At 41.0% G+C, this 15,758-nt stretch overlaps 1 protein-coding gene across 2 annotated transcripts in view; it reads right to left on the reverse strand.

Moving 5' to 3' along the window:
* The window catches only part of LOC145350898 (rho guanine nucleotide exchange factor TIAM2-like), a 345,497-nt gene that overhangs the window by 175,005 nt on the left and 154,734 nt on the right, over positions 1–15,758 (reverse strand). For both annotated transcript variants that reach the window (XM_080200337.1, XM_080200338.1), the window contains 3 exons: positions 12,484–12,708; positions 4,986–5,171; positions 452–598 (listed from right to left, as the gene is read on the reverse strand). In XM_080200337.1, coding sequence (XP_080056463.1) covers positions 452–598; positions 4,986–5,171; positions 12,484–12,708 — 558 coding nt within the window. The remainder of the gene's footprint in view (positions 1–451; positions 599–4,985; positions 5,172–12,483; positions 12,709–15,758) is intronic.

Below are 15,758 nucleotides of genomic sequence, written 5' to 3' on the forward strand. Positions count from 1 at the left end.
AAACAAATGCTTCATTGGATTAGATGAAGTTCAATACACTTAATCTTACAGCAATAATATTGATATTTACTTGGTATGAAGAGTGCAAGTGTATAATTATCGATCTAACACATTCCCAGTAGCTCTTCACAAGATTAAATGAGATTAGAATGTTCCTTCCTAAATCACTACGAACTAAATCAACAACACACTCAATTCTATTCATACAAGGAAGTTAACAGCAAACGATGAGCTGCATTATTGAAATTCAACTATGCTTGGTTCACTCAGATACTTTACCTCACCTACATTAAATAATTCATAATATACACTTCTTTTCAGTTATAAAGAACCCTCTTTGTATGATAAAGGAAATACTTTTGCAACATACTCAGAGGAAGTTTCACTAAAAAAAAACAAGCACAACTCTTGAATGTTACTTTATGGGTTGAAAGATTTGAGTAAGACATGCCTGCATAATCGGGGGTCTCTTTTCTTTTCCTTTTCTTCCAAGATCATCTAACCCCTTCAGTGAAGAGAACAAACCCTTTTTACTTCTTATTCGCTGAGACAGGGACAATGTTCTTTTCCTGAGTGTTGCTTCATCTCTGGAACAATTCTTCAAAAGAAAACAAAGAACCATGTGATGTTTATTCATTTTATTTCAAATTTCCATCCTGATATTAATGTGCTTCTTAAACCTGATGAATTGAGAATGTAAAAAGTCATTAAGATATTTTTCAGAAGTACAATTGCTGAAAATTGGTACAGCGGAACTGGAATTGAGGCATTCACTTGATGAAGGAGTAGTGCTCCGAAAGCTTGTTTTACCAAATAAACCTGTTGGACTTTAACCTGGTGTTGTGAGACTACTTACTGGAACTGAAATTATTATACAAAAATAAACCATTACAAGCTACTTAGAGGGGAGGGGGCTTGGGGGTGTTAACCCCCCCACCCCTCAAAAACAGTAAGGCTTGGGCTAGTGAGAGACTAAAATGTTGAACTATAAATCCTATCTCCAACTCTGCTCCTAGTCTGCCCACCTCAATCAGTTTTAATAATGACTGGCTAAGTTCAGGCAATTAATTTGCTCCCCGGTGGTGGGTTTGCAATTGAAATATTAAGAGCTTACATGCTTCATACTTGTGCGTACTTTCAACTTATTTTTTGACAGCTAGTTTTCTTGGAAACCTGACAGCAACAGGGAACAGAGGACTGTCAGATCCAGGGAGCAATTGCTGTTTCACTTCTCTGCTAGATTTGGCATACTGACCTCACAAACCCTCACAAAAAGCCTGCCCCAAAACTCTCTGATTTTCCTCCGATCTGTCCCAACCAAGCCATTCCAAGGTCACACCTACCAGATACTACAACCTGTCCTCGAGCAGTCCCCACCCAACTGGAAGTCAAGCTGACATTGGATGGAAAACCTGTCAGTGAAGTCACACAAATGCCACACAGTTATGACCGCAAGTCTTCTGGTTCACCAAAATATTACCACCGACGCTCTCCGCTAGGTCAAAAAATTAATTTTCCACAACACTGACAGTCCCACAAAGGGCTTAAACTCTGTAAAGGGATCGCTCATTCTGAATTTTGTTGCAATGCCTATGATTTTGAGAGTTTGAGATTGTAAATTTATTTTGACAGAAGTGTAGAATGGTCTATATATTCAGTTACTTCATAGTAGGCAAGCCACATTTATTGCTGTAATTAGCCAAAATGATCAGAGAACCAATTTCAAAAATAACCGAATTTTAAATTTATACTTAGTAACTTAACTAAATATTCAAACGTAAACCATAAAGGTTTACAGCCACAGGACTCACTGTGCCTACGTTGGTACTTAGCTACAGCAATCAAAAAAATAATCCCACTGCTCATTTTAGCTCCCTGTGCATGAGTCACTGATATAGTAAAAAGTTTATTTAAAGGATTGGGAGGAGCAAAGAATGTGACACATAATCCCAGCATATGGGATTTTCAAAAACACAACTCGTAATTTGTGTGAAGTAAAGTGAAGATCAAACAACTTCCTGAACACATTTACCGTACCTCATGAAATACATACACACGATGGGTCTTGTAAACACATTAAGAAAACACATGGTTCACATGCATTTCATAAAGTTATTTTTAAAAGAGCTACATGGTTTCATTCTCACCAGCAAGTTCTTAAATCATTGGACTATTGCTTGCTAGGATTTCCCAAGAATGATTTTTGCATGCTGCACTAAATGTATACTGGAACTCATGAAACAGATTGAAGCAGCAAATAAAATAAATTTAACAAACTATTGAAAATTTAAGCTATTAAATGAACATGGTTAGGATTGTAGGGTGTTGGTTATCATTCAGTAATAGGTTAACAGTATATATTTATGAACTAAATAACTATGCACATATTATATAGTAAAGGATTCAAGGTAGGAGCTGTTGCCATGCTTGCTTGTGCACAAGGTTCTGTCCAACATGAGGTCGACACCCAGGTGTGGGTCACGTGCTCCCTTATATCACTAACAGCAGTAATACATTCAGTCCCTCGTTAACCCTATATGCGGCAGATCTTTATACTACGCCTCCCCCACCCCAAAACGTCTTTATCCAATGTATTCTTGTTTACCACATCATCATCATTATTATTATTACCCCATCTCCCCCTCTTCAAGTCTCTGAATTCACAGGTTCAGGACGTATAGAAGCCTTATAACCCTTCCATATCTCATTTGCACTATTGTCAGAGGAGTTGGTAGGCTTTTCCATTGCAGGTAAACTCTGTTAATTTGAAGACTGTTTTGGCACCTGGTACACTGTCATTCTCTGGTACTGAACCACTCTATCAATTCAGTAGTTTTTGTTCTTTTCGGAGCAAGTTCAAGTTCAGGTGCTTACTCGGTAATCTGGTTTCTCCTACAATGTGTCTGGGCTCCAATTTCTGGCCACTGAACTGTTTAAAAGTTTCTCAGGACTTGCTGTATCCTGGAATTGAAAAGTTTAAGCTCACTCCTGCTAAGTCTGCTGATTCAGCACTCTGGGAATTGAAGCTGGACTTCCAAAAGGTCCATGAAAACTTATAACTAATTACTTAATGCCCTCAGACACCACATTTTTCTGTTTCATGAGTTCAAGTGTACATTTAGTGCAGCATGCAAAAATCATTCTTGGGAACTCCTAGGGAGCAATAGTCCAATGATCTTTTTGGAGTAACAATTAGAACACAATAGGATAGGAAATCCAAAAATGTGCAGGTTAGATTCATTGGCATTGCTAAATTGATCCTTAGTGTCGGGGGACTAGTAGGATAAATATGTGGGGTTAAGGGGATAGGGAATGGGTGGGATTGTCATCAGTGCAGGCTCAATGAGCCAAATGGTCTCCCTCTGCATTGTAGGTATTTTATGAAAGCTAGACTAGAGGTTCCCAACCGGTGTGCCATGGAAATAAGATACGAAATTATAAAAAATTTAATTGAATAGAACTTAATATAGCCTTCGTTCTCAGCTCCATGGACAGCATCTCCAAGTCCCAACAAACCTTGGGTCTTCCACACATGCGTGGTTTGGATTTTTTACATTTGGTCAGACCCATGCACCTGATCAATATAAAATATTGACTCAGAGGCTCTTTCCCAGCTACTGCATGTGTGGGAGACACAGGTTCCTCAGGACTTGGAGATGCTGGTCACAGAGCACATGACGATGACCCAACATATCTGCATAAGAGGCAAAACGCAAAAATGGTGCAAAAATTGTTTTCTCTGGGAAAGGTCGAAAAAAGACAGCAAGAAGTTAAATAAAAAAGTTCCCAATAAGGGCAGCAGACAGAGGAACCAATAAAGTTTAGAAAAGAAGAAGCAGGCTTCACATTAGAGAAAGGGCTACAGGGAGCAGATCTTAGTTGAGGTACTCTTGAAAGAAGCCCTAGTAGTCTAAGAAATAACAAAGGAAATTATTTATTCGTCACAAATAAGGCTTACATTAACACTGCAATGAAGTTACTGTGAAATTCCCCTAGTCGCCACAGTCCGATGCCTGTTCGGGTCAAGGCACCTAACTAGCACGTCTTTCTGAATGTGGGAGGAAATTGGAGCGCCCGGACGAAACCCAAGACACACACAGGGAAAACGTACAAACTCCACACAGTAACCCAAGCCGGGAATCGAACGTGGGTCCCTGGAGCCATGAAGCAGCAATGCTAACCACTGTGCTACCATTCTACTGGAAGCCCTGATGATCCAAGGAGGTTACTGAAGGTTGGTCAGTCTGTGCTGCATGGCAAAGGGGCAAGAATACATTTTTGTAGTAGTTTTCAGCCAAAGAGCTGAAATTGTGCCTGGAAGTAAATAAATAAGTTTACTAGTGTCACAAGTAGGCTTACATTAACACTGCAATGAAGTTACTGTGAAAATCCCCTAGTCGCCACACACTGGTGCCTGTTTGGGTACACTGAAGGAGAATTTAGCATGCCAATGCACCTAACGAGCACATCTTTCAGACTGTGGGAAGAAACCAGATTAGCCGGAGGAAACCCAAGACAGACACAGGGAGATCATGCAGACTCCACACAGACAGTGACCCAAGCTGGGAATCGAACCCAGGTCCTTGACACTGTAAGTCAGCCTGTGCAAACCACTGTGCCATGATGCACACGGGGATTTATTGTGTAGTATGATGTGTTTGACCACAATTTGCAATGAATGAGTTGTTGAAGAGAAGTGAAGAATCCTGCTCTGATTCAGATGTGGCCGAAAGAACAGAACCTTGGGAGATAAAAGCCAGGTTCTGTTACTGACAACACAGTGACAATTACTCGGCCAGTGGATATTAGTGGCAGTATTCATTTTCTAATATATTATATAAATAATTACAATTGTATTCTAGGATCACTTAATTTATTACATGATGACCTGAATTTTTTGCTGAATGTAAAAAGGGGTGCCTGAGGGAGGGGAGAAGAATGGAAGAAGTCAATATTTCCTTAGCAATTTTCCAGTTTATCCTTACCAGTGCATGAAATGAAGAGGCGGAGAAGATGCCTAGCCTGCTAAGTGCCAATTTGGAAGGTCGACTGGCAGCTGCAAGGAGACTCTTGGGGTTGGGTAGCTCACCTCCCTGTAGACTAGCCAGGTAACAGCGCATTCGAAACAAGTCCACATTAAACTTCTCCAGGTTATGCTCCCACTGCTGGATCTGGCAAGGAAGGCATTTGCAGAGAATGATTAACCACAGTTCTCAATTCATACAGCTTTATGGATTATTTGTAGTTTCTATTCAAAGTAACATCTTTATGAAAAAGATGTATTTTATGTCAAGTTCATTATAGTCTCAGTATTCCCCAACACAATTTCTAGGCACAAATAGTGGAACAACAGGCTCTGTTATCAGAACATGTCACAAAATGTCAATGGTGATTTCTCATTGTTTAGATCTAAACAGTAGATCATAAATTACTTATTGAAATTCACATAACAATATCCCCTGTCAATCAAAAAGGAGGAACATATTAACACTAAACTACTTTATGTTGGTCAAAGTTACTGATGTTCATTTACAATCAATGATTTGCAGAAGTAAATTATGGTCGTGTACATTTTTAGTTCTTTCACGGGGCCTGGATGTCTTGGCTAGGCAAGCATTGATTGCCTTTGTCTAACTGCCCTTGTAGTGAGTCAACTTTTGAAATGCTTCAAGCTATCGACAAAACACGGACAAAAAACTAAATTCTAGAGTTGAGGCAAGAATCCTTGCACGACAAAGTTCCAATGAGACAAGGAGGTTTTGGTAGGTCACGGGAACTGTGGCGCACGAAGGATGTGATGAACCTAGTCAGGAAGAAAAGAAAGGCGTACAAAAGGTGCAGACAGTTAGGAGATGATAAGGATCTAGAGGAATATAAGGCTTGTAGAAAGGAGCTTAAGGAGGAAATTAGGGGAGGCAGAAGGGGTCATGAGAAGGCCTTGGTGGGTAAGATTAAGGAGAATCCCAAGGCGTTCTACAAATGAAGAGTAAAAGGATGAGAAGAGAAGGGATACGACCTATAAAAGGTGAAGGGGGAAAAGTCTGTGTGGAACCGGAAGAAATGGCACAGGTGCTTAATGAGTACTTTGCCTCGGTATTCACGGTGGAAAGTGATCTGGGAGGTTGTACTGCAAGTTTACGGCGGACTGAAAAGATTGAGTATGTGGACGTTAAGAAAGAGGATGTGTTGGAACTTTTAAATTCTATCAAGATAGACAAGTCACCAGGACCGGATGGGATGTACCCCAGGTTACTATGGGAGGCGAGGGAAGTGATTGCAGAGCCCCTGGCGATAATCTTTGCGTCGTCGATGGAGACTGGAGAGGTTCCGGATGATTGCGGACGTGGTTCCTATTTTCAAGAAAGGGAACAGGGATAGCCCGGGAAATTACCGACCGGTGAGTCTGACCTCAGTAGTTGGTAAGTTGATGGAGAGGATTCTGAGGGACAGGATTTATGAGCATTTAGAGAAGTTTAGTATGATCAGAAATAGTCATCATGGCTTTGTCAAGGGCAGGTCGTGCCTTACGGGCCTAGTTGAGTTCTTTGAAAATGTGACTGAACACATTGACGAAGGAAGAGCGGTGGATGTGGTTTACATGGACTTCAGCAAGGCATTTGATAAGGTCCCCCATGCAAGACTTCTTGAGAAGGTGAGAGGGCATGGGATCCAAGGGGCTTTGGCCTTGTGGATCCAGAACTGGCCTGCCTGCGAAAGGCAGAGAGTGGTCGTGGGTGGGTCTTATTCTGCATGGAGTTCGGTCAGTAAAAAGTCTGACAACACCAGGTTTTAGTCCAACCTATTTATTTGATAATATTCTCACAAGCTTTCGAGGGGTTACCCTCTTCGTCAGGTGAATGGAGAGTTCTGGCCTCAGACAGAGCATATAAAGCACAGACAGTTTAGAGATTACTGATTAAAATGCGAATCCTTACACCTAACCTGCTGTTCAAGACCTGAAGTGGCTGACAATGTGAGTGGTAGGAGCACTGATCACAGTTTAAAGAGATGTGTATTGTCTCCAGACAGTACAGTAAGTGAGGTTTTGCAAACCCAGGCAAGTCACGGGGGTTACAGATAGTGCGACATGAACCCAAGATCTTGGGTTCATGTCGCACTATCTGTAACCCCCGTGACTTGCCTGGGTTTGCAAAACCTCACTTACTGTACTGTCTGGAGACAATACACATCTCTTTAAACTGTGATCAGTGCTCCTACCACTCACATTGTCAGCCACTTCAGGTCTTGAACAGCAGGTTAGGTGTAAGGATTCGCATTTTAATCAGTAATCTCTAAACTGTCTGTGCTTTATATGCTCTGTCTGAGGCCAGAACTCTCCATTCACCTGACGAAGAGGGTAACCCCTCGAAAGCTTGTGAGAATATTATCAAATAAATAGGTTGGACTAAAACCTGGTGTTATCAGACTTTTTACTGTGTTTACGCCAGTCCAACGCCGGCATACCCACATCATGACTACTATGGAGTTCGGTCACCAGTGGAGTGCCCCAGGGATCTGTTCTAGGACCCTTGCTGTTTGTCATTTTCATAAATGACCTGGATGAGGAAGTGGAGGGATGGGTTAGTAAGTTCACCAACAATACGAAGGTTGGTGGCATTGTGGATACTCTGGAGGGTTGTCAGAAGTTGCAGCATGACATAGATAGGATGCAAGACTGGGCGGAGAAGTGGCAGATGGTCTTCAACGTGGATAAACGTGTAGTGGTCCATTTTGGCAGGACCAATGGGATGAAGGAGTACAATATCAAGGGTAGGAGTCTTAGCTGTGTTGAGGAGCAGAAGGACCTTGGGGTTCGGGACCATAGGACTCTTAAATCGGCCTTGCAGGTGGAGGATGTGGTTAAGAAGGCGTATGGTATACTGGCCTGCATTAACTGAAGAATTGAGTTTAGGAGTCAGGAGGTAATGCTGCAACTTTATAGGACCCTTGTCAGACCCCACTTGGAGCACTGTGCGTAGTTCTGGTCGCCTCACTACAGGAAGGATGTGGAAGCTATTGAGAGAGTGCAGAAGAGATTAACAAGGATGTTGCCTGGATTGGGAGGCATGCCTTATGAAGATAGGTTGAGGGAGCTAGGTCTCTTCTCCCTGGAGAGACGAAGGTTGAGAGGCAACCTAATAAAGGTTTATAAAATGTTAAGAGGCGTATAGGGTGGATTCTCGGCGGCTATTTCCCAGGGCTGAAATTGTTGCTACGAGGGGACACAGGTTTAAGGTGCTGGGGAGTAAGCACAGAGGAGATGTTATGGCTAAGTTTTTCACTCAGAGGGTGGTGACTGGAATCGGCTGCCATCGGTGGTGGTAGAGGTGAACTCGCTGGGGTCTTTTAAAAGACTTCTGGATGAGTACATGGGATTTAATGGGATTGGGAGTTACAGACAGTTCTATGGCCTGGTAGGTATGGATATGAACGGAGCAACTTGTGGGCTGAAGGGCCTGTTTGTGCTGTAATGTTCTATGTTCTCTGTTCTATAATCACTGCCTTTGACATTGAGGTAATAGAACCATAGAACATCACAGCACAGAAACAGGCCTTTTGGCCCTTCTTGGCTGTGCTGAACCATTTTTCTGCCTAGTCCCACTGACCTGCACCTGGACCACATCCCTCCACACCCCTCTCATCCATGTACCTGTCCAAGTTTTTCTTAAATGTTAAAAGTGAACCCGCATTTACCACTTCATCTGGCAGCTCATTCCACATTCCCACCACTCTCTGTGTGAAGACCACCCCCCCCCAATATTCCCTTTAAACTTTTCCCCCTTCACCCTTAACCCACGTCCTTTAGTTTTTTTTTCTCCCCTAGCCTCAGTGGAAAAAGCCTGTTTGCATTCACTCTATCCATATCCATCATAATTTTATACAACTCTATCAAATCTCCCCTCATTCTTCTACGCTCCAGGGAATAAAGTCCTAGCCTATTCAACCTTTCTCTGTAACTCAGTTTCTCAAGTCCCGGCAACATCCTTGTAAACCTTCTCTGCACTCTTTCAACCTTATTAATATCCTTCCTGTAATTAGGTGACCAAAACTGTACACAATACTCTAAACTCAGCCTCACCAATGTCTTATACAACCTCACTATAACATTCCAACTCTTAAAGTATTGAGTATAAGAGTTGGAATGTTAACTGAACTAGCCATATAAATATTATGGCTACAAGAGCAGATCAGATGCTAGGAATGCTGTGGTGGGTAACTCACCTCCTGACTCCGCAGAAAAGCCTATCCACAATTCTCACGGCACAAGTCAAGAATGTGATGAAATACTCTCCCCTCGCCTGGATAAGTGCAGCCCCAACAACACTTAAGAAGCTTGACACCAACAAGGCCAAAGCTATCTGTTTGATCAGCACCCCATTCACAAACACTCACTTCCTCCATTCAGACACACAATAGCAGCGGTATGTACCATCTACAAGATGCACCTTCTAAACCCAAGACCACTACCATCTAGAAGGACAAAAATAGCAGATATACAGGAACACCACCACCTGGAGATTCCCCTCCCAAGCTGTTCATCACATTGACTTCGAAATTTATTGCCATTCCTTCACTATTGCTGGGTCAAAATCCTGCAACTCCCTCCCTAACAGCACTGTGGGTGTATCTATACTCTAGGGATTGCTGCTGTTCAAGCCTACAACTTAACACCACCTTCTCAAATACAATTAAGAATGGGCAATAAATGCTGGCCTAACCATTGGTGTCCATTACCTTTGAAAGGATAAAAAAAATGCTGCTGCCTAAAAATAAAAGTTAACGGAAGAGAGGTTCATGAACTAGGAGGGCCTGTGTCCAATGGGAAAAAAATTTGGCTTAAGGACTGAAAACAGTGAGCCATGGGAAATGATTATATTTCAGACAGGAAGGAGGATAGTAGACGGTGATGTTCCCCAAGGTTCCAGACATATTGAGAGAATGATTAGCAAAGCATATGAGATCTTCGGCTTCAAAAATAGAAACAATGGGTAAGAAAGCAGGGAAATTATGCTGAACTTTTATAAAGCTCTGGTTAGGTCCCAAGTAAAATATTCCGTCCAGTTCTGGTCCCCACACTTGGGGCAAGAATGTGAGACTCCCTGAGAGGGTGCAGAGGAGATTTAGCAGGAAGGTTCCCAAGGTTGAGGGAAGAGTTACAAGAATAGGTTAGGAATGTTGGGGTTGTTTTCCTCGAAGTGAATGAGATTGGGAGATTTTCCAGAGATATTCAGAGCAAGGAACTTTAAAAAGGAGTTTTTGTGAGCTTCAGTGAAATACTGTTAATTCTGAAAACTATCTGGTACCAATTTCAGATGTTAAAGTAGTAGCAGCTGTTCTCAAGGGAGTGCCAGCCTATGGTCTCTACTCACGAGCTTTGCTTCAATTTCCGTGTATGATTTATGTTTAATGACTAATGGACAAGCTTACAGAGCTTTTTTTTTGGGGGGGGGGCGGCAAGGGCAAGAAGGAAGGTGGGGCTTTCCACCCCTATATGTCAGTCATCAACAAGAATGTCATCATGCCACAGAATGTTCTATCATTCAGTGTGCTACAGGATATTATGGCTATATCCAGGGCAAACAAGCTACGTGGAAAAAATGCCTGTGCACTGAGTGGAAATAATGCATCTACTCACTCTACTGTAGAAATAGTCATTTATTTTTGGGTATTTATTCCTTCCAGTCCCAGTTATATTAAAATATCAAAGAACATTTCTTTGAATCTAGCTTAAACATGTAAGCCATATTTTTTAAAATGTAATTAATGCAGATGTCATCAGCAAAATGATATGATTTTACATTTTCCAGAAATACAAGTGCAGCCAAATCAGTATCACTTCAGTATTTTGCAAGAATCATGACAAGAACAATCTCATTGCACCTTAGCTTTGCACATGTTGTGGTAGGGATATACAGAAATAGGTATTCAGTCTCTCAAACCAGCTGTACCATTCAGTTAGATAATGGCTCATCGGTACTTCATTTACCTGCCTTACTTCCAATTCAAATTGATGTAAAACCCAAGTTTCTAAACTCGAGAGAAGTTAAATTTCTCAACTTACATCTAATATTACATTTGACAGGAAGCTGATGAGCACAGCCTTATTCTTATATTCAAGTACATGGCCAGAACTCTGTTTTCTTCTTTTCTGGGTCAATAATTTAAGAATCAGTTTGTAATATTCAATACTGAATGATTAAAAATCTAGAAACAATCCATCATAGGATTTTAGTAAATAACAATTTAACCATTATGTATTAGTTATAACCATATTTGGTTTGCCTAATCCACAGAAAGATTTGGCAGAATCTAAATATATGACCCAAATAAATGCATTCAAGATCCAAAGGAAAAGACATGGGATCTGAATTTCATTCAATAGAGCCACATGGTTAAGGTAATTGTGAAGAGGTCTCTATATGAACATCATGACATCCTAAAGCACCAAAACACGTATGGCCTTTCAAACAGCCATGTATTGCCTTCCAATCATTGTGCTAAATTTACAAATTACATGTAGTTGGAGAACTAGACAAGCAATCACATCAATCATTATCTCTCTGGCAGTAAATTAGAAATGCATAATCATTCAAATATTTAGCTTAATGGTCTAAATTGAATAGTTGATGTAATGGGAAAATCCTGCAGGTTCTGGTACTTAGCAAAGTGTAGCTACATCAAATTCCCCATGGAAACAGAAGTATTTTTATGGGTTGGAATGAAAGATCATTTTTCTTTCAGAAAGAGCCGACTTACTGGTACCCAACAGAACTATCAATCACTCAAGCATTTAACAAAAATTGAGCCAGGGGATTTGTCTGAATATAAGAGTCCAAGGGATATACAATTTTTCTCTGTTCAAGCTATCATATTGAATATACATCTTTCTGCTTGCTGCAATGCAAGGTAACAGGGGAACCAAGCATGCATTAAGTTAGGTTCATGTTTGGGAACAAAGGGAAAGCAACACATATAGAGAACCAGCAAGTAACTCGTACTACCTCCTTTTCAGGAGACCTGCTAAACCACAAGCCAATTAGCCAGTGGTGTGTCAGCCGGTCGACATTCTCCTAGAATCCAATGAAATAAAGGAGAAACACAATCTGGATAGGTTAGATGTTAAGTTAATCTTTTCAACTCTTTAACACTGGATTTTCATTAAATTGCCAAAACACCATGTAGCTATACAGTGGATTATCATCATTTGAATTATAATGCATAAATTGTAAAACAAGTATTCAGTCTGGAGATTTCTAACATTCAATATGATTGGAAGTTGGTCACCATGTCTTTACATACATGTTCAAGTACACAAATGTAAATTAAAGCACAATAATAGTGGCACATATTCACAATTGTTGACACACAATTCTAGCCGACAAAGAAAATTTATATCTCACACTCCTGCAACTCCCAGGCATAAAACATGCAATTTGTAGTCATTTCAAGTTCCTAGAGATTATCGAGAAGATTTAAGAATACCTGATTTTCAATGGCTTTCCTGTTTTTGGGATCATTTACAATAGATAGCTGTAACTCTGCCATTTTCTTCATTTTTCCATCCATATCAATCTTCTGGATAAAATTTCTGGTTTCGTTTTTTAGTAACTTGACTGTATCCTCTTTCCCATGCTGCTTTGCAAACACTGATGCACAGGCAGAATGAATTGCTGTTACCCAGTTTTCAAGATCAGTCTGGCTTGTAGCCTGAAAAATCAGACAATCAGAATAATTGTAATTTAATACATTAAAGTCATCTTAAATCATAGCAGAATTTCTGAAATATTAAAAGCTGTTAACGCTCAAGACAAATAGTGAATGTCTGCTCATGTTCTCTATTTCTCGTAAAATGATTCTATAAATTTCTGTATGGTTGCTGTTCCTGATAATTATCTTGAAACTTTAGAAAACTTAACATTCAGTCTTACTCAACTCATTTGGAAACGCCAAGCAGATGACCAGGTGAATGCATTGAAAAGGATTTTGTAATTTAAATAAAACGGCAAGATTTCTTGATACCTCAGCTGTTCAAGACCACAAACAGTTTTACAGAGCAGGGATTCAAAAATGTAATCCCTAGTCAACATAGAATTTAATAATCTTAACCAAGGTATAAGATTTGGCCCCAATTTACACCTGAACCTTTTGATTAAGCTATGTCTTTTGTGATTACTTGTCTCGAGACATTGGGAATGGGGAATTATCAAAGCCTGTAATAACTTCCACACATTTATATTCAATTAACATCCCATATGAACGGTTTTTAATAACTTGTCAATATGGTAGAGGTCGTGGAGTTGGGAAGTGTTGGCAATATAGTCTTGATGGATTACTGTAGTGAATCTTGTAGATGGTACATACGGCAGCCAACTTTGTCCCAGATGCTGTTATTGGTGCTGCATTTAGCCAGGCAAATGGGGAACATTCCATCACACTCCTGGCTTGTGCTTTGTAGAAAGTGGACAGGTGCCACGTTATTTGCTGGAGAAGTCCCAGCTTCTAACTTGTTTGCAGTTGAAGTATACATATGGGTTGGTCCAGTTAAGTTTCCTGTTGATGGTGACTCACAGAATATTAATAGTGGGGGATTCAAAGAAGGGAATTCTATTTGCATCAAGAGGAGATGGTTATATTCCCTCATGTTGGATATAATTATTGTCTGGCACTTACATGGTGTGGATGTTATTTGCCACTGCCAGCCCAAGACTGAATTCTGGCACAGTTTTGTTGCCATGTGGGCACAAGCTGCTTAATTATTTGAGGAATTGAGAGCAGAACTGAACATTCTGCAATAATCAGCAAGTACTTACATTTCTAATCTTGCATCGGTGGGAAAATTATTGATGAAGCAGCAGCTGATGACTAATTCCCATCAATTTCAATATTACTAAACTCCTTGATAACATATTCAGTCATATGCTGCTTTGGTATTATTAGTCAATGCTGATCTTCTAACCTCTGAAATTCTGCTTTTTTTATCCATGATTGGACCAAGGCTATAATGAGGTCTGGAATCCAGTGACCTTCCTGGAACCAAACTGAGCATCCAAGTGTAACTTAGTGACATGGTTATTTTAACTATTAGGTTATTGGAGGGGCAGACAATATTATTAATGTTTTTAAAAGATAAATCAAATATTAATTTCTTCTGCACCCTTCTTCTGCTACAAGATTTTGGTTGAAAAACAATTTCAAAGCAGAAAGAGTTGCGATTACAAAGATTGAATTAAAAATAGAAGCATAAACAGATAGCAAAATAGAAATAAGGTGAACAGAATGTAAACCTAACCTGATAAAAATACTGTATGGGCTGAATTTTATGCTGGGGCAGTATCCCCACACACAGTGTAAAGTCAGGGGTCAGCCTGCCTATGGTTAGTTAGCTGGCTTGTCTTCGCTGTTAATTGGCTTGAAGTACTGTTTCCATTCCCAACGGTGAGGCCACTTCAGAGAGCAGTTGGCCAATCAGATGGCTAGGAGTTCTCTGGTCGTTGCACTGCTACCAGGCTTGGTGGCTAATGCTCGGACTGCAACATTCCCTGAGAAAGAATTTCAGTGATGGAATTTGGACTTTGGTATGTCCAGGTTCTCATTAGGGCCAGCCTGTCAGCCCCTGCAAGGGGACTCGGATGGACAGAGCAAGAGGAGAGGCGTTGGGGGTGGAAAAAAAGGGACAGAATACCTCACAGACAGGGGGAAGAAGAACTCTGATAGGCAATAGAAGAATCAAAACAGTGACAGGTCTTGCACAGGCATGAACTGCTTCGTTATTTCAGGAGTTGCAAGTGGACCTAAACAATGTTCAATCTGTCAGCATTCTCACTTCTGGCCTTACGACGGTTTCACCTGATGAGACGGACACTTATCACTGGCCTCCCCCATTGAGAGCAAGATTCGAGAGACAGTGGGAGGAGACTGTTAAGTGATCAATAATTAGCACTTCTGGCTTGGTAGCTAATTTTTCTGCAATCCCCACCTCATCTTTTCCTCCTCTTTGTAGTATACATAAACGACTTGGAAGAGAGCGTTCGTGGTGTGATCAGCAAGTTTGTGGATGACACCAAGATGGCAGGATTGGCGGATACTGAGGTGGAATGTCAGGTGATACAGCAGGATATAGATAGGTTGGTACATTGGGCAGATAGGTGGCAGATGGAATTTAATCCTGACAAATGCGAGGTGATGCATTTTGGAAGGAATAATGCAGAGAGGAGCTACGTGATAAAAGGTAGACCGATTAGGAGTATAGAAATACAGAGGGACCTGGGAGTGCAGGTTCACAAGTCTATGAAGGTTGCGACACAAGTGGAGAAGGTGGTGAGGAAAGCTTATGGAATGTTAGCCTTTATAGGAAGGGGTATAGAGTACAGGAGCTGCCGTCTAATGCTTCAGTTGTACAGAACGTTGGTTAGACCGCATTTGGAGTACTGCGTCCAGTTCCGGTCACCTTACTACCGGAAGGACGTGGAGACTCTGGAGAGGGTGCAGAGGAGGTTTACCAGGATGTTGCCTGGCATGGAAGGGCTGAGTTACGAGGAAAGGTTGGAGAAACTGGGACTTTTCTCCTTGGAAAGACAGAGGTTGATGGGAGACATGATAGAGGTATATAAGATACTGAAGGGAATAGATAGAGTCAATAGTGAGAGGCTGCTCCCTAGATTGGATACAATTACGAGAGGTCATGATCTAAGGGTGAGGGGGGAGAAGTATAATTTGGATGTAAGAGGAAGGTTCTTCACGCAGAGGGTCGTGGGGGT

Source organism: Carcharhinus amblyrhynchos, chromosome 12, assembly GCF_965287045.1.
Source record: "Carcharhinus amblyrhynchos chromosome 12, sCarAmb.v2.hapA, whole genome shotgun sequence".
Taxonomy (NCBI): Eukaryota; Metazoa; Chordata; class Chondrichthyes; order Carcharhiniformes; family Carcharhinidae; genus Carcharhinus; species Carcharhinus amblyrhynchos.